Below are 17,504 nucleotides of genomic sequence, written 5' to 3' on the forward strand. Positions count from 1 at the left end.
GTGTGTGTATTGTTCAAGGAGGATGTTACATGGCCGGGTCTATTGGTGAAACAATGTAGTCCTGAGCTGAGATGACCTTTCACATTTCAAAACAAAACAAACTGCCCGCTCTGCCTGTTTTATTTGTCAACCAGGTCTCTCAGATCAGCTGACCATTGTCTTATTTGGGCCTCAGATTAAAGGATAATTGGCCTCATGTCAGGTGGTTTTGCAGGGTTATTACATTGAGACTGAGACACAGAGCTTTAACCAGGGTTGTTGAAAGTGTCTTAGCCTATTCAAAAATGTAATTAATATAAATGTTTGTTTCTGTGAGGAAGTAAATACTTTGAAAATGCTAACTTCAATTGGGGAAGTACAAGCTCTTGATGTATTTTAGCCTTCTCTCTCTCTCTCTATGTATGTATGTGTGTGTGTGTGTATATATACACGTACGTATGTATACATATATGTACACACACACACACACACACAATATATACAAAAGTATGTGGATTCGGCTATTTCAGTGTTTAAAATTGAGCACACAGCCATTCAATCTCCATAGACAAAGACTGGCAGTAGAATGGCCTTATTGAAGTGCTCAGTGACATTCAACCGTCATAGGATGCCATCTTTCCAACAAGTTAGTTTGTCAAACGTCTGCCCTGCTAGAGCTGTCCCGGTCAACTGTTAGTGCTGTTATTGTGAAGTGGAAACGTCTAGGAGCAACAACGGCTCAGCCGCAAAGCAGTAGGGCACACAAGCTGATGGAATGGGAGTGCCGAAGCAGGTACAAATCGCCTGTCTTCGGTTGCCTGTCTTCGGTTGCAACAACTGAGTTCCAAACTGCCTCTGGAAGCAACGTCATCACGAGCTGTTCGTTGGGTGCTTCATGAAATGGGTTTCCATGCCCGATCAGCCACACACAAGCCTAAGATCACCATGCACAATGCCAAGCGTTGGCTGGAGTGGTGTAAAGCTTGCATCCATTGGACTCTGGAGCAGTGGAAATGCGTTCTCTGGGGTGATTTAATCACGCTTCACCATCTGGCAGTCCAACAGATGAATCTGGGTTTGGTGGATGCCAGGAGAATGCTACCTGCTTCAATGTATAGTGCTAACTGTAAAGTTTGGTGGATGAGGAATAATGGACTGGGGCTGATTTTTCATGGTTTGAACTGGCCCTTTTAGTGCCAGTGAAGGGAAATCTTAATGCTACAGCATTCAATGACATTCTTGACGATTCTGTGTTTCTCACTTTGTGGCAACAGTTTGGGGGAAGGCCCTTTCCTGTTTCAGCATGACAATGCCCCCCGTGCACAAAGCGAGGTCCATACAGATATTGTTTGACGAGATCGGTGTGGAAGAACTTGACTGGCCTGCACAGAGCCCTGACCTCAACCCCATCAAACACCTTTGGGATGAATTGGAACGGCCACTGAGTCAAGCCTAATCGCCCAAAATCTGTGCTCGACCTCATTAATGCTCTTGTGGCTGAATTGAAGCCAAGTCCCTGCAGCAATGTTCCAACATCTAGTAGAAAGCCTTCCCAGAAGAGTGGAGTCTGTTATAGCAGCAAAGGGGGGACCAACTCCATATTAATGCCCATGATTTTGGAATGAGGTGTTCAACGTGCATGTAGTGTAGTGGTCTTGTAGTGTAGTTAGCCAACTCCTCATTTAGAATGTGCTAGTCTACATGGAAATTCTTTGAGGTCCTGTCTACATTTCAGGAAGAACTTTGACTTCTCCGTAATCAGCCGCTCGTAAATCTCAGTATAATAAGCAGAGCTCATTACAGCTAAAGCCAGCGGGATGTTTTATGGCTAAATTACATCATTTTGAGGCAGGCAGGCAGGAGGGCAGCCCTTTGCTCTCTCTGTGGCATTCTGCTTTTATCTACTGAAATAGGACCTCCCAGTGAATATGGAACTAGCTGGGCCACACACACACACACACACACACACACACACACACACACTAATGAGAACCCCCACCCCATCCCAAGGGACCTGTGGTTAGTTTTATGATATAGCCGTTGCAGTATAGCCCTTCCATGTGGCCCATGTTGTTTAACATAGCCTTTACTCTTAAACATTGCCTAAGTAAAATTCTCAATTCCGTTGCATGCCAATGTGGTCATTCTGGTTCTAGACCAGTTTCTCTGTTCTTATGCCCTGACTTGCCCCCTGTCTGCCACTCCCTGCTGACTGTCATGAGTAAGGCTCTGATGTGTTGCCTAACTGTTTCCTGCCATGGGTGTCATAGGGCATGTCTCACCTGGTTTCCACTAGTTACCCCAGCCACAAAGCCAAAAAGGTTTATCGTTAAAATTGACCAAAACAAAAATGAGTTTTTTTTTGTCTTAATTTAAGGTTAGGCATAAAGTTAGCATTGTTGATAAGGTTAGCCTTAATATAAAATAAAAATTAAGAAGATAAATTGTAGAAATAGGTGGGGTTTATTACTTTGTCTGTGGTAACGAGTGACGACCGACTCCACCCAGCTGTTACGTGGTCATACACCTGCCCTGAAATAGCCTCTAGTCTAAGATATGTTGGATAGATGTAGTAATTCACCTCTATAGGCAGGTTACGTACACACACACACAGAAGTACAGTCATATGAGTATGAATGACTCTGTAGCTTCACCCGGCCAGGTAGAAGAGCACTTGTTATCTCAACAGCAGCTCACTGTTGTCCTAGCAAACTGTTACTGTTGCTGGGAGAGGGAGAGGTGGGCATGGCAGTCCTGGGCAGCACTGTTAGCCAGCTCCGTTCTCTGCTCTCCCACGTGTACCTACGTGCATCTTTAAACGCACCACCGCCGTCACAGTAACTGTGCATCGCTATGCACCAATGTCCCCATCGTCCAGACTCCTCCTTTCCACCAGGGCTTTCTGTAAGGCAAGGGGTTTAACACTCGCTGTGTGTCAATTGGTGTCACTGTTAATCATTGTTTAAGTTGTTGCAACAGAAGAGATTAAGCTACTGGCGGGGTGACCTTTTGCTGTCTTCCTCGCCGTTTTCATGTGAGGTGGGGGAGGGAGGCTGTTTTTGTGTGGCTGTTTAGGTCTTGGATGTGTAAAACCCCATTTTTGATTTGTGTGTGTGTGTCGGTTATGGATGTGGGGAATGGGGATAGCACATTGACATTATATTCTACTGCTGAAAAGCCTGATTTAAAAAAAATTAAAAAAAAATCTCTCTCCTGTAATTGGAAATAAATGTGTAGGCAGGGCTCTAATGGAGTTCCAACTGAGGGGATTTTATGTATACATGTACAGTCGTATTAGAGATGTGACAAATGAAAAGTCTTTATAAATGTAAAAAAAAATGTTTTTAAATAAAATTCCACGTCAATTCACAATGCTGCTGCGCTATTGCCAGCAACAGTTTGGGTCTCACGGTGCGTCCCTTTCCAGGTGGTTAAGCATTGCACCTGTACCCCAATTCCACCTCACAAAGTTTGCATTTCCTTCTCATTTAACTTCTCAAAGTATTGCCATACAGAGCGTAGCTGCTGTCGCTTGCCTTTCTGTCTTTTCCCATCCGTTAACTACGATGGCATAATGTTGGAGAGTCGACTCCCATGTGACTCCTAAGATTAAGTCTTTTTTAGAACGGAGGAGACTGTTAAGTTGCCGTAATTCTGTGAAGACAAAACACTCGCATCTTTCAGTGAGGGATGGCGAGAGAAGAGCGGTGCACAGTATAGGCAGGTCGGCCACCAGGCAGACGGTCAGAACCGTGCACTGGGCCGATCTCTCGGCAATCTAAAGCTGTGTCTCACAATGGAATGCCGTACGCGCTCGCGTCATTAGCGAAGGGAAAGAGCAGGCGAGGGCAGGCAGAACCGTGCTCATATGTCTTGGTCATCTGTCTCTCGCGATGTCTCGTCTTCCTGGATTCACACATTCACCAAAGTAGCCCAAAGTTCGCCTCTTCATCTCTGTTTTTTATTTAAATGACACAACTTTCCCCAGGCCTTTGACAGCCTGGTTACTCTGCAACACAGAAAATGATATGTAACTGCACTGTGATATTAATTTTGTGGAAAGAAAACCGTTTCTGTTTGGGATTTTTTGTAATGTTAAGGATCTCAATTTAGTTGAAATGTTCACACCCCTGAGTCGTGTGGAGAGATGGTTTACAGATAGGATAATGGATTCTGTCTGCCATGGACCACACACACACAATGAGATACACACATCATTAATTCCCAAACAAAGAAGTCGTTAGGGCAGTGTGGGTACTGCGTAGCCGACATGTCACATTGCTTAGGGGCCGTGGATGAATGAGGGTTTAATTCCCCCCTACAAAGGCACTTACCAACCCCCGCGAGACTTGGCCTTTGTGGAATGTGGGAAATGATTGACTATTATCCATCTGTAACCGTCCGCACACACGATAGTTGTTTTCCTAAGACGTCGTCCTCCCCCGGCCTTCTCTCTTTATCTAATGACTAATGGTGTGTTTGTAGGACGAGGAGGAGGAAATCAAACTGGAGATCAATATGCTCAAGAAGTACTCCCATCACAGGAACATTGCCACATACTATGGTGCTTTTATCAAGAAGAGTCCCCCGGGGCATGATGACCAACTGTGGGTGAGTGTCTAGCAGGAGTGTTTCCCATTGGCTGAATACTCAGAACTGCTATATCTACAGCAGCATAAGTCAGAGCAATATCCCAAAGTCTTTTACTGTTTTGACACTCATTTAGCCTTAGAAGTGCTTATGTATTCATCTCTGTGTGTGTGTGTGTTTCTTGTTTGTAGCTGGTGATGGAGTTCTGTGGGGCAGGCTCCATCACAGACCTGGTGAAGAACACTAAAGGCAACCAGCTCAAGGAGGACTGGATCGCCTACATCTCCAGAGAAATCCTCCGGGTGAGCCCCTCCAGCCCCCTCCATACATCCCCTCCTCCGGCCCCCTCCATCCTCTCCTCCATCCTCTCTTCCGGCCCCCTCCATACTCTCCTCCATCCTCTCCTCCGGCCCCCTCCATCCTCTCCTCCGGCCCCCTCCATCCTCTCCTCCGGCCCCCTCCATCCTCTCCTCCGGCCCCCTCCATCCTCTCCTCCGGCCCCCTCCATCCTCTCCTCCTGCCCCCTCCATCCTCTCCTCCATCCTCTCCTCCGGCCCCCTCCATCCTCTCCTCCGGCCCCCTCCATCCTCCCCTCCGGCCCCCTCCATCCTCCCCTCCGGCCCCCTCCATCCTCTCCTCCGGCCCCCTCCATCCTCCCCTCCGGCCCCCTCCATCCTCTCCTCCATCCTCCCCTCCGGCCCCCTCCATCCTCTCCTCCATCCTCTCCTCCGGCCCCCTCCATCCTCTCCTCCGGCCCCCTCCATCCTCTCCTTCATCCTCCCCTCCGGCCCCCTCCATCCTCTCCTCCATCCTCTCCTCCGGCCCCCTCCATCCTCTCCTCCATCCTCTTCTCCGGCCCCCTCCATCCTCTCCTCCGGCCCCCACCATCCTCTCCTCCGTCCCCTCCTCCATCCTCTCCTCTGGCTCCCTCCATCCTCTCCTCCGGCCCCCTCCATCCCCTCCTCCGGCTCCCTCCATCCCCTCCTCCATCCTCTCCTCCGGCCCCCTCCATCCTCTCCTCCGGCCCCCTCCATCCTGCCCTCCGGCCCCCTCCATCCCCTCCTCTTTCCTTTAACCTTCTCCTGTCTTCAGTCTCCTTGTTCGTTGCGTAATACACATGTCAATAGAACGGTGAAGTCTTTACCCTCCACTACATCAATGCTCTGGTCTTAGACATGTGGTCTCACCTCTACACACCTCCCTCTCCTCCTCTTCAGGGACTGGCCCACCTGCACGCCCACCACGTCATCCACCGTGACATCAAGGGACAGAACGTCCTGCTCACAGAGAACGCCGAGGTCAAGCTTGGTGAGTGACATTATGTTTTGTACGTTACAGACAACAACCCCGATTGGTCTAAACCCTGCAGCTGCCAATCTCAGCTCCAAAATCACAGCTATTTTAGCCAGTCACCTAGTCTCGGTGTTTACTGCAATGCAGTTGTATATAACTAGTTTCAACTTGTCTCTTCTGATTGGTTGTCTTGTCAGTGGACTTTGGCGTGAGTGCCCAGTTGGACCGGACGGTGGGGAGGAGGAACACATTCATCGGGACACCCTATTGGATGGCGCCCGAGGTCATCGCCTGTGACGAGAACCCTGAGGCCACCTACGACTACAGAGTATGACCCTCGCCCTTTTCCACACAGTACTCAGATGTTTTAGCCCATATATGAACCTGGCCCCCTATGTCCTCCTTGACATCTTTAGCTACTGGTACGATGTGGGGTCGACGATGTTGCTCTTCAGTACTGATGTAGTGTGTGTGTTGCTATGTCTGATGCCTCTCTCACTGTGTGTCTCTCAGAGTGACTTATGGTCCACTGGAATCACTGCCATTGAAATGGCCGAAGGAGCTCCTCGTAAGTACCTTCCTTCCCCAGGTCCCACCTCTATCGGCTCTTTTAGATGGCAACTCTCTATTGGTTTCTTCTGCCCATGTCTTTTGCTTTTCTCGCTGTCATGTTTATACTGATTCCCTCCTTAATCCCTTCTGGTGTGTGTGTTCACTTTCAGCGCTGTGCGACATGCATCCGATGCGAGCACTCTTCCTCATCCCAAGGAACCCTCCCCCGCGACTCAAGTCTAAGAAGTGGTAAGTTACCAAGATTCTGTCTGCTGGGTTTAGACGTCTCCTCTCTCGCTCTCCTCCCTCCTCCTCCTCTCTGAACAGCTGTGGCACATGGGAGGAAGTCCTGTTGGCTCACGGCGAGGCTCCTCAGCCCGCGTTCCGGGGGGAAACTCAACCCTCAGACTTTCCTCTGGCACCGGTGCATTTACGATTATGACCGCTTTTCTTCTGAGACAGGGTTTTCCCAGAATATTCATTGTATTTAAGTTATGAAAGGCTCACTGGATTTCTGTCTAAATGGATAAAACAGGTTTTTCCTATTTCAGACGTGGGGTTTCTCAGGCTCTTTTGCCAGTTTAGTTTGTCATTTGTTGTCTTGTCAGTGGGTTGTAGGAGATAGATTTATTTTATGTCAGATAAGCCCCTTAGTCGTATTACCACCAGTAATCATGTAATCTATCTCGTTAGCGGCCTCATCTGTCTTGACCCCCCCCTTCCTCTTTCAGGTCTAAGAAGTTTTGCAGCTTCATCGAGGGCTCCCTGGTGAAGAACTACAACCAGCGCCCCCCCACCGAGCAGCTGCTCAAGCACCCCTTCATCAGGGACCAGCCCAACGAGAGGCAGGTCCGCATCCAGCTCAAAGACCACATCGATCGCACCAAGAAGAAGAGGGGGGAGAAAGGTGAGTCAGTTTGAAAAGACTGTTGTTGAAAAGACTGCTGCCTGTTTTGGTGGGATGGAGTTTTTCCTACCTGGTGAAATCACCAGGTGGTAAATTAGTTAATAGACCAATGAAAGAGAGTTCCAAACCATTTTCCCCACTCAGACCAATCCCAGATACTTTGGTTGTATAAATTGCTCTTTGCTAAGAAGCTATTTGTATTTGTTTTCAACCATTTGAATTGAAAACAATCACATTAAGGTACTTAATTGTTACCCAGTAATGATTGATGTTGAGATGACATCTGCTTTGGGCTTTTTAACGTGCTTTACACTGAATAGCCCATGTTTCTACATCTTGTCACACTATCCATGTATTGTTTTTCAGATGAGACTGAATATGAGTACAGCGGGAGTGAGGAGGAAGAGGAGGATGCTGGAGAGCAAGAGGGAGAGCCTAGGTAATGGTTTAGTGTTACACGTTGATGTACACAATTAATTTTGCAATTCACAATATAGCGGGATAGCACTCCTCACGCCTACCTGGAATTTCTAAACAACTCCACCCATCTGACACAGAAACTGACTAACTATTCCCTTGAACTAAGTCATGAACTAACTCGCCATTTCCATTGAATTAACTCATGAACTAACTCACTGTTCCCTTGAACTAACTCACTGTTCCCTCGTTTCCGCTCGTCCTCCCTGCAGCTCCATAGTGAACATGCCGGGTGAGTCGACGCTGCGTAAGGACTTCATCCGGCTGCAGCAGGAGAACAAGGAGCGCTCGGAGGCGCTGCGCCGACAGCAGCTCCTGCAGGAGCAGCAGCTCCGTGAGCAGGAGGAGTACAAGCGCCAACTACTGGCCGAGAGGCAGAAACGCATTGAGCAACAGAAGGAGCAGAGGCGGAGGCTGGAGGAGGTAGAGTTAATAAACATTGATTCATAGATTAAAAAAAGTGAAAAGTGTTTAAATAAAACTTGTATGTATAATTGAAGGTGCGAGTACAGTGCGAGGTGTTGCATGCTCTGTACAACTCGATTGGCTAGTTCTGCTGTCTCAAGAAATGGGCAGGGTGTAGGTTGATCCTGCAGCCACGATTGGACAGAGAAACTGTGATCACCCCATAGAGGGTCAAACTTGGATAGCCCACGATGACGCAGCCCATGCTGTCTCAGACTGCCATTACAAGGATGAAAGGTGTCCTATATTTCTAGATCTATAGACCGCTGCTCCTCGCTTGATCATTTCACCAAAGCCTGTATTTGACTTCCCATCCTCTCTTGTTTCCCTCAAATCATTCAGATCACTGCTACTGTGGACAATCATTGCCATAGTAGCAGTGATATCTCATAATATCTTTGAACAGGGAATCCCAACTAGAATTTCAGCTCTCCCTGTGTGTCGTATCCCTGAGGTTCTCTCTCTGTCGCCCCCTCCTGGTGCCTCACAGCAACAGCGGCGCGAGCGGGAGATGAGGAGGCAGCAGGAGCGTGAGCAGCGCCGCCGCGAGCAGGAGGAGAAGAGGCGCATGGAGGAGATGGAACGACGGCGGAAAGAGGACGACGAGCGCCGGAGGGCGGAGGAGGAGAAGAGGAGGAGCGACCGTGAGCAGGTAGGTCTTTAAGTGACAAGAATCACTCTAATTGGCCTACATGCTGGGCAGTTTTGTCACTTCCTGTATTTCATCCAATCATGGAGGCTGTGTTTGATTGACAGGAGTACATTCGTTGGCAGCTGGAAGAGGAGCAGAGGCACCTGGAGATCCTGCAGCAGCAGCTGCTCCATGAACAGGCCATGCTCCTGGTAAGAAACTTGCATCCTACCACTCTTACTCTCCAGGGGCGCATTCAGGAGGGCGCAACGTTACAGAACGTTCAGAAATTGGTTACATAGAACACCCATGAGTCTTTAAAGTAGAACAGGGAATGGTGTCTGGAGCTGTATTCTATTACATTTGCATTGACAACGTTGTAAATGTTGCACCCCACTGAGAAAGACCCTGTATTCACGACTGGATCGCACATTTAGGAGCAAGCTCTTTTCTAGAACATGGATAGTAATCAAGGCAAGGTGTTATGGCCATATTGTATGATATATGGTTTATGTTAGCTGTTGTATAGATTTGTCAAATACCCTACTGGAAGATGGAGTTCCTATGTTTCTCGGTCGGTGTCTCTGGTTACATTCACATCCTGAGGAAATTAGTAGAGAGAGAGATGTGTATATACACTGCTCAAAAAAATAAAGGGAACACTTAAACAACACAATATAACTCCAAGTCAATCACACTTCTGTGAAATCAAACTGTCCACTTAGGAAGCAACACTGATTGACTAAATTTCACATGCTGTTGTGCAAATGGAATAGACAACAGGTGGAAATTATAGGCAATTAGCAAGACACCCCCAATAAAGGAGTGGTTCTGCAGGTGGTGACACAGACCACTTCTCAGTTCCTATGCTTCCTGGCTGATGTTTTGGTCACTTTTGAATGCTGGCGGCGCTTTCACTCTAGTGGTAGCATGAGACAGAGTCTACAACCCACACAAGTGGCTCAGGTAGTGCAGCTCATCCAGGATGGCACATCAATGAGGCGCTACCAGGAGACAGGCCAGTACATCAGGAGATGTGGAGGAGGCCGTAGGAGGGCAACAACCCAGCAGCAGGACCGCTACCTCCGCCTTTGTACAAGAAGGAGCAGGAGGAGCACTGCCAGAGCCCTGCAAAATGACCTCCAGCAGGCCACAAATGTGCATGTGTCTGCTCAAACGGTCAGAAACAGACTCAATGAGGGTGGTATGAGGGCCCGACGTCCACAGGTGGGGGTTGTGCTTACAGCCCAACACTGTGCAGGAAGTTTAGGCATTTGCCAGAGAACACCAAGATTGGCAAATTCGCCACTGGCGCCTTGTGCTCTTCACAGATGAAAGCAGGTTCACACTGAGCACATGTGACAGAGTCTGGAGATGGCGTGGAGAATGTTCTGCTGCCTGCAACATCCTCCAGCATGACCGGTTTGGCGGTGGGTCAGTCATGGTGTGGGGTGGCATTTCTTTGGGGGGCCGCCAGAGGTAGCCTGACTGCCATTAGGTACCGAGATGAGATCCTCAGACCCCTTGTGAGACCATATGCTGGTGCTATTGGCCCTGGGTTCCTCCTAATGCAAGACAATGCTAGACCTCATGTGGCTGGAGTGTGTCAGCAGTTCCTGCAAGAGGAAGGCATTGATGCTATGGACTGGCCTGCCCGTTCCCAAGACCTGAATCGAATTGAGCACATCTGGGACATCATGTCTCGCTCCATCCAACAACGTCACGTTGCACCACGGACTGTCCAGGATTTGGCGGATGCTTTAGTCCAGGTCTGGGAGGAGATCCCTCAGGAGACCATCATCAGGAGACCATCATCAGGAGCATGCCCAGGCATTGTAGGGAGGTCATACAGGCACGTGGAGGCCACATGCACTACTGAGCCTCATTTTGACTTGTTTTAAGGACATTGCATCAAAGTTGGATCAGCCTGTAGTGTGGTTTTCCACTTTAATTTTGAGTGTGACTCCAAATCCAGACCTCCATGGGTTGATACATTTGATTTCCATTGATAATATTTGTGTGATTTTGTTGTCAGCACATTCAACTATGTAAAGAGAAAAGTATTTAATAAGAATAGTTCATTCATTCAGATCTAGGATGTGTTATTTTAGTGTTCCCTTTATTTTTTGAGCAGTGTGTGTATATACAGTGCCTTGCAAAAGTATTCTGCCCCCTTGAACTTTGCGACCTTTCGCCACATTTCAGGCTTCAAACATAAAGATATAAAACTGTATTTTTTTTGTGAAGAATCAACAACAAGTGGGACACAATCATGAAGTGGAACGACATTTATTGGATATTTCAAACTTTTTTAACAAATCAAAAACTGAAAAATTGGGCGTGCAAAATTATTCAGCCCCCTTAAGTTAATACTTTGTAGCGCCACCTTTTGCTGCGATTACAGCTGTAAGTCGCTTGGGGTATGTCTCTATCAGTTTTGCACATCGAGAGACTGACATTTTTTCCCATTCCTCCTTGCAAAACAGCTCGAGCTCAGTGAGGTTGGATGGAGAGCATTTGTGAACAGCAGTTTTCAGTTCTTTCCACAGATTCTCGATTGGATTCAGGTCTGGACTTTGACTTGGCCATTCTAACACCTGGATATGTTTATTTTTGAACCATTCCATTGTAGATTTTGCTTTATGTTTTGGATCATTGTCTTGTTGGAAGACAAATCTCCGTCCCAGTCTCAGGTCTTTTGCAGACTCCATCAGGTTTTCTTCCAGAATGGTCCTGTATTTGGCTCCATCCATCTTCCCATCAATTTTAACCTTCTTCCCTGTCCCTGCTGAAGAAAAGCAGGCCCAAACCATGATGCTGCCACCACCATGTTTGACAGTGGGGATGGTGTGTTCAGGGTGATGAGCTGTGTTGCTTTTACGCCAAACATAACGTTTTGCATTGTTGCCAAAAAGTTGAATTTTGGTTTCATCTGACCAGAGCACCTTCTTCCACATGTTTGGTGTGTCTCCCAGGTGGCTTGTGGCAAACTTTAAACAACACTTTTTATGGATATCTTTAAGAAATGGCTTTCTTCTTGCCACTTGTGCAATATACGACTGATTGTTGTCCTATGGACAGAGTCTCCCACCTCAGCTGTAGATCTCTGCAGTTCATCCAGAGTGATCATGGGCCTCTTGGCTGCATCTCTGATCAGTCTTCTCCTTGTATGAGCTGAAAGTTTAGAGGGACGGCCAGGTCTTGGTAGATTTGCAGTGGTCTGATACTCCTTCCATTTCAATATTATCGCTTGCACAGTGCTCCTTGGGATGTTTAAAGCTTGGGAAATCTTTTTGTATCCAAATCCGGCTTTAAACTTCTTCACAACAGTATCTCGGATCTTCCTGGTGTGTTCCTTGTTCTTCATGATGCTCTCTGCGCTTTTAACGGACCTCTGAGACTATCACAGTGCAGGTGCATTTATACGGAGACTTGATTACACACAGGTGGATTGTATTTATCATCATTAGTCATTTAGGTCAACATTGGATCATTCAGAGATCCTCACTGAACTTCTGGAGAGAGTTTGCTGCACTGAAAGTAAAGGGGCTTAATAATTTTGCACGCCCAATTTTTCACTTTTTGATTTGTTAAAAAGGTTTGAAATATCCAATAAATGTCGTTCCACTTCATGATTGTGTCCCACTTGTTGTTGATTCTTCACAAAAAAATACAGTTTTATATCTTTATGTTTGAAGCCTGAAATGTGGCAAAAGGTCGCAAAGTTCAAGGGGGCCGAATACTTTCGCAAGGCACTGTGTATATATATATATATATATATACATATATATATATTCTTTATTGCTCATTCTGTCTTGCTTCCCATAAATTTAACCATTCCACACTATTCACCCAATCCTCAACTTTGTTTCTATTACTCGCCAAAGAAAGTTGTAACATTCATTTATTTGTGGGTAATGAAATGAAAGAATCTGCATCTTAATGTAGACTTTATATAACATGTTTGTAGGCTTTAATTTTTCAAGTTTACTTCATCTTTGATTCAGCTTAGTTCTATAGTCTTCAAGTGCTTCATTTAATAGAAATACCCCCCGCGGTAGCATTAGCTTACACATGCCATTAGCCTCTTTCCCCCATGTCTAATGTGCTTCAACTCAGCCGCGCACTCTGCATCAGGAGTTCAAGTGGCGGGAGCTGGAGGAGCAGCGGAAGGCAGAGCGTCTCCACAAGCGTCTGCAGCAGGAGCAGGCCTATCTGCTGTCCCTCCAGCACGACAATAAACCACTGCAGCCCTGCGAAAAGACTGACGACCCCAAGAGAATGTCCCCTGACAGTACTAACAAAGCCCCTCCGACAACGTCCCCAGGCCCCGTGGGCGATAGAGCCCCAGCTCCACAACCCCACTTCCTCAACAATGTTAATGCAATTGCTTCACGGAGAACGTCCTGCGATAACACTAGGTCCCCACAAACCCACTTCCTGGACAACGTCACTGCTAACGCCCCACGGAGAATGTCCTCGGATACCACAAAGTCCCCACAAACCATGTCCTGCGATAACACTACCAAGGCCCCTCAGAAACTGTCCCCAAACAGTGTTGATGAAGACTCAGAAAAGACCCCCTCTGACAATATCGATGCCCTAGCCACCCAGTCCACAGACGTTACTAAACCCTCACAGACCAGGGGCTTTGACGGCCCCAAGTCCCCACAGAACGACCGCTCGGAGCCTAGCGACGCTCTCGGTGATCCTCAGCCAATCAGAGAGGTGAACCCCAACACAACGTCACTTCCTTCTCCTGCTGCCTGCTGCTACTTCTATTCTAGCTGCTCCCCCCCTTCCACACAGCGTGTTATGTTAGTCCTGATGGTGTGAGCTGGAGCTATGGTTTTCTTTTTTCTTTCAGTTATCGTCTTAAAATAGTGTTTAATTCTTCACACAACTGCGTTTAATGTATGCGACACAAAATAGCCCAACTTTACCTTACAAGGATAACAATGTTGTCTGTTTCTGATTCGGTGGCGCGACTCAAAATGATTAGTGAATAGACTTCTCAGCCATCCATTTTGTTTGACCTTCCGGCTAAGAGGAGCGAGGACAGTCAGAGAAAAGAAAGCCAGTCGCTCACAACCACCGCCTCTCTAAAACTGAACTAATGCACAGCTGTGTTGCTTCACTTTTGGCTCTAGTCTTTGCTTGACTATCTGATGCTTCTCTACTAAAACGTCTTGAGGAGGACGTGTCTGAGTCTTGAGAAGACTGAGCAAGAAAAAGACTAAGTATAGACTGAAGCGCTCCAAGCTGGATCTCTGTCAACATCATTTTGCATTCAGGACCAAATGGTTTGCTTACGCAGAACACGGTACATTTTCTCTTGCCATTAGTCAGGTGCATTTTTCACTAAATGAATTATAGCTTTTTTTCTTTCATATTTCTTTCATTCACAGTTGAGTTGCCATACCTGAATGTAACGCAAATATTTAAATCAACGGGCTTGAGTTGATATAGCCTTAAGCAGTAGGTGATGTTAAGTCGACGCTGTCTGTGCTTCACACATTCTTGTGAATTACCAGTTGTATTGCTGTCTCTACCGCAGTGTTGAAAAGCACACGGAGTAGTCGGGGTTCCTGCTCTTGTCTTCCACTCCCATACCTACTAAATAAGCGTGATGGTTTGTTATGCGGCTGTGCCTTGTACTCTTCAGGTAAGTGACTGGAGAGGTTGTCATGCATGTGGTCAGCTCAGGCCCACACTAACGTATGTGTGCTGCTGGGTCCTAGAGAGAGACTGTGTTCTCTGGGATGACTCCCCTAGAGGTGTAAGATGTCATTAACAGACTGTCTGAGGTGGGTTCGTGTGCATGTCAGCGGACTTTCCCTCCCTGTCGATAACAAGGCGTCGGCTTCAGTGTTGACTCTTCCTCGTTCTCCTTGTGTATGTTGTCGTCTCGTTAATGCCTCAACCTTGACCTCGCTGATCCTCACTGACCCTGTCTGTCTGTCTGTCTGTGTCCTGCATTCCCAGGCCGACGAGCGCTTCCGAAAGAACATTCAGGGCTCCCCCCAGACTGCCCCACCCACCAAGCAGCCCCCCGTGCCCCCCCGCTCCGAACCCTTCTCTAACGGCAGCTCCTCCTCCGAGTCTGTCCCGCCTGCCATGCACCGACCCATGGAACCACAGGTAAACCCCTCATCCTTCCCTCCCTTCTCTCTCTCCATACAGTAGGTTATCTGACAGCAAGGCATTGACGCCACGAGTTGTCCATTCTAGCACCCACACAGATATGGAATGATGTATCTCTGTGGGTGAGCTAGTAGAGGTCCCAATACAATGACATACTCTGTGATGTCAGTAGATCTACTCATTTGTGTCATAATGGGATTTCTGGAACCTTCCACTAATTGACCTGAGCAAAAGGTTGTCCCTTCAGTGCCGTGATAAAAATTACCCAGGATGCCAGAGGAGGCTGCATGTGATTGGCTGCTCATCTCCCCTTCACTCATCTCCGTGCCCCTCTTACTGTGCCATTTAACTATCTGTTGTCCTGTTATTTGTCACCACTCTACATGTTTTTGTGCGTGAACCTGTTTGACGGTTTCTGTTGTCGCTTTTGTATGTGTACGTCTCAGACTGCATGACCTCTGTATGTGCAATGCATGTCTGTTATATGCATATGTTTTCAGCCATGTCCATCATCTCTGTGCCTTCACTCTGTGGTTTGACCTTCTCCCCCCTACCTCCCCCCTGTTTTCTCCCCTCTGTGTGTCTGTCTGTCTGGAAGGTCCAGTGGTCCCACCTGGCCGCTCTTAAGAGCAGCAGCGCCGCCCCGCCCCCCGTCGTGTCTCGCTCCCATTCCTTCAGTGAACCCGCGGTTCCTAGTTTTGCACATCTCCATCTGCGCTCCCAGGAGCCCCACAACCACCACCTTCACCCCTCTGCTGCCGCACCATCAGCTGCACGCACTGACCCCCAGCCCCCCGCCTCGGGCCCCAGCGACGAGGTGCCCCCCAGGGTAAGAAAGGACACCCCAGGGGACCTCCTTTTTCAGCCCCCATCTGTGGTCCCCTCTCAAGGGCAAGCTAGCCATGGCTACAGCCTCTCTGGGTGTCCCATTCAACACCAGTGGGATTGCACTGTGGGCTTTTGCCTTCGCCATTATAAGGCTATGTCCCACAGCATAGTGTAGAGCTACAATAAGTAGCATAATCAGTGACTGATTGTAACTCCTGGTTGTAGCTGCAATTGTCCCAGTGTACTGTACTGTAGTCCCTATAGTAACTATCTTTACTCAGTGCTGTGCTTCCACTGGCTAACTACACACCATATGGTCCTGCATGGCTTCATGAGTTGTTCCTCTTCTAGTACTTCACCGTGTACATCCTGCATGCCCATCATATTCACTGTTCACTAATGTAACGGAGGGCCGACCGAAACCAATACATAGACCAGGGTTTCCTGAGTTTGGAAAACCCTGAACAGACCACTGCTTGGTGGGGATAATAGATCATAGCTATTGAATAATGATTTGGGTCCATTACCAATATCCATGTCTTTGTAGATGAATAAAATGATCCAGCGATCTATTTGTAGGGGTAGAAGAGGGATTGGGGCTATGCAGCGGTGCCAGGCCCTGCTGTGTGGTGGTGGTAGTTTATGCTCCTGTAGCCAGGTGTGTGAGGGCGTCTGTCTTGTCTACCACAGGTTCCAGTGAGGACAACGTCCAGGTCCCCTGTGTTGTCACGCAGAGACTCTCCTCTCCAGGCCTCTGCCCCGCCTAGCAACCAGGCAGTACAGAGGAGCGCCGGCAGGTAGGCGGTCAAACTCTGTGTGGTGTTTGAAAAAGTTTAATTGTTCGTGGGGTGGGTATGGGGAAGTGTGTGTTTTCAATCTCTCCTGTGTCTTCCAGTAATGCGGAGCCACGTCTGCTGTGGGACCGAGTGGAGAAGCTGGTTCCCAGGCCCGGCAGTGGCAGCTCCTCTGGCTCCTCCAACTCCAGCTCCCAGGCCGGCTCTGGGGAGAGGTTCAGAGCACGCTGTGAGTGTACACACACGAATAGACACGTGTACACACACGAATAGACACAAACACACACACGAATAGACACAAACACACACACGAATAGACACAAACACACACACGAATAGACACAAACACACACACGAATAGACACAAACACACACACACGAATAGACACAAACACACGAATAGACACAAACACACGAATAGACACAAACACACACACGAATAGACACAAACACACACACGAATAGACACAAACACACACACGAATAGACACAAACACACACACGAATAGACACAAACACACACACGAATAGACACAAACACACACACGAATAGACACAAACACACACACGAATAGACACAAACACACACACGAATAGACACAAACACACACACGAATAGACACAAACACACACACGAATAGACACAAACACACACACGAATAGACACAAACACACACACGAATAGACACAAACACACACACGAATAGACACAAACACACACACGAATAGACACAAACACACACACGAATAGACACAAACACACACACGAATAGACACAAACACACACACGAATAGACACAAACACACACACACACGAATAGACACAAACACACACACACACGAA

General features: G+C 47.8%; 1 protein-coding gene across 19 annotated transcripts in view; it reads left to right on the forward strand.

The window, feature by feature from the left end:
- LOC110495767 (mitogen-activated protein kinase kinase kinase kinase 4) overlaps window positions 1–17,504 on the forward strand; it is a 51,265-nt gene that overhangs the window by 21,864 nt on the left and 11,897 nt on the right. For 4 of the 19 annotated variants that reach the window (XM_090208033.1, XM_090208035.1, XM_090208040.1 and 1 more), the window contains exons 4-19: window positions 4,465–4,590; window positions 4,761–4,871; window positions 5,787–5,877; window positions 6,060–6,190; window positions 6,376–6,430; window positions 6,585–6,663; window positions 7,146–7,321; window positions 7,688–7,760; window positions 8,011–8,221; window positions 8,754–8,915; window positions 9,020–9,106; window positions 13,014–13,622; window positions 14,880–15,035; window positions 15,637–15,867; window positions 16,557–16,663; window positions 16,762–16,889. In XM_090208033.1, coding sequence (XP_090064159.1) covers window positions 4,465–4,590; window positions 4,761–4,871; window positions 5,787–5,877; window positions 6,060–6,190; window positions 6,376–6,430; window positions 6,585–6,663; window positions 7,146–7,321; window positions 7,688–7,760; window positions 8,011–8,221; window positions 8,754–8,915; window positions 9,020–9,106; window positions 13,014–13,622; window positions 14,880–15,035; window positions 15,637–15,867; window positions 16,557–16,663; window positions 16,762–16,889 — 2,533 coding nt within the window. Of the gene's footprint in view, window positions 1–4,464; window positions 4,591–4,760; window positions 4,872–5,786; window positions 5,878–6,059; window positions 6,191–6,375; window positions 6,431–6,584; window positions 6,664–7,145; window positions 7,322–7,687; window positions 7,761–8,010; window positions 8,222–8,753; window positions 8,916–9,019; window positions 9,107–13,013; window positions 13,623–14,388; window positions 14,560–14,879; window positions 15,036–15,636; window positions 15,868–16,556; window positions 16,664–16,761; window positions 16,890–17,504 lie in introns of those variants that run through there. The other 15 variants (XM_036952216.2, XM_090208043.1, XM_090208045.1 and 12 more) reach the window with 6 other exon arrangements.

Source organism: Oncorhynchus mykiss, chromosome 18, assembly GCF_057628025.1.
Source record: "Oncorhynchus mykiss isolate SJ-2025 chromosome 18, ASM5762802v1, whole genome shotgun sequence".
Classification (NCBI taxonomy): Eukaryota; Metazoa; Chordata; class Actinopteri; order Salmoniformes; family Salmonidae; genus Oncorhynchus; species Oncorhynchus mykiss.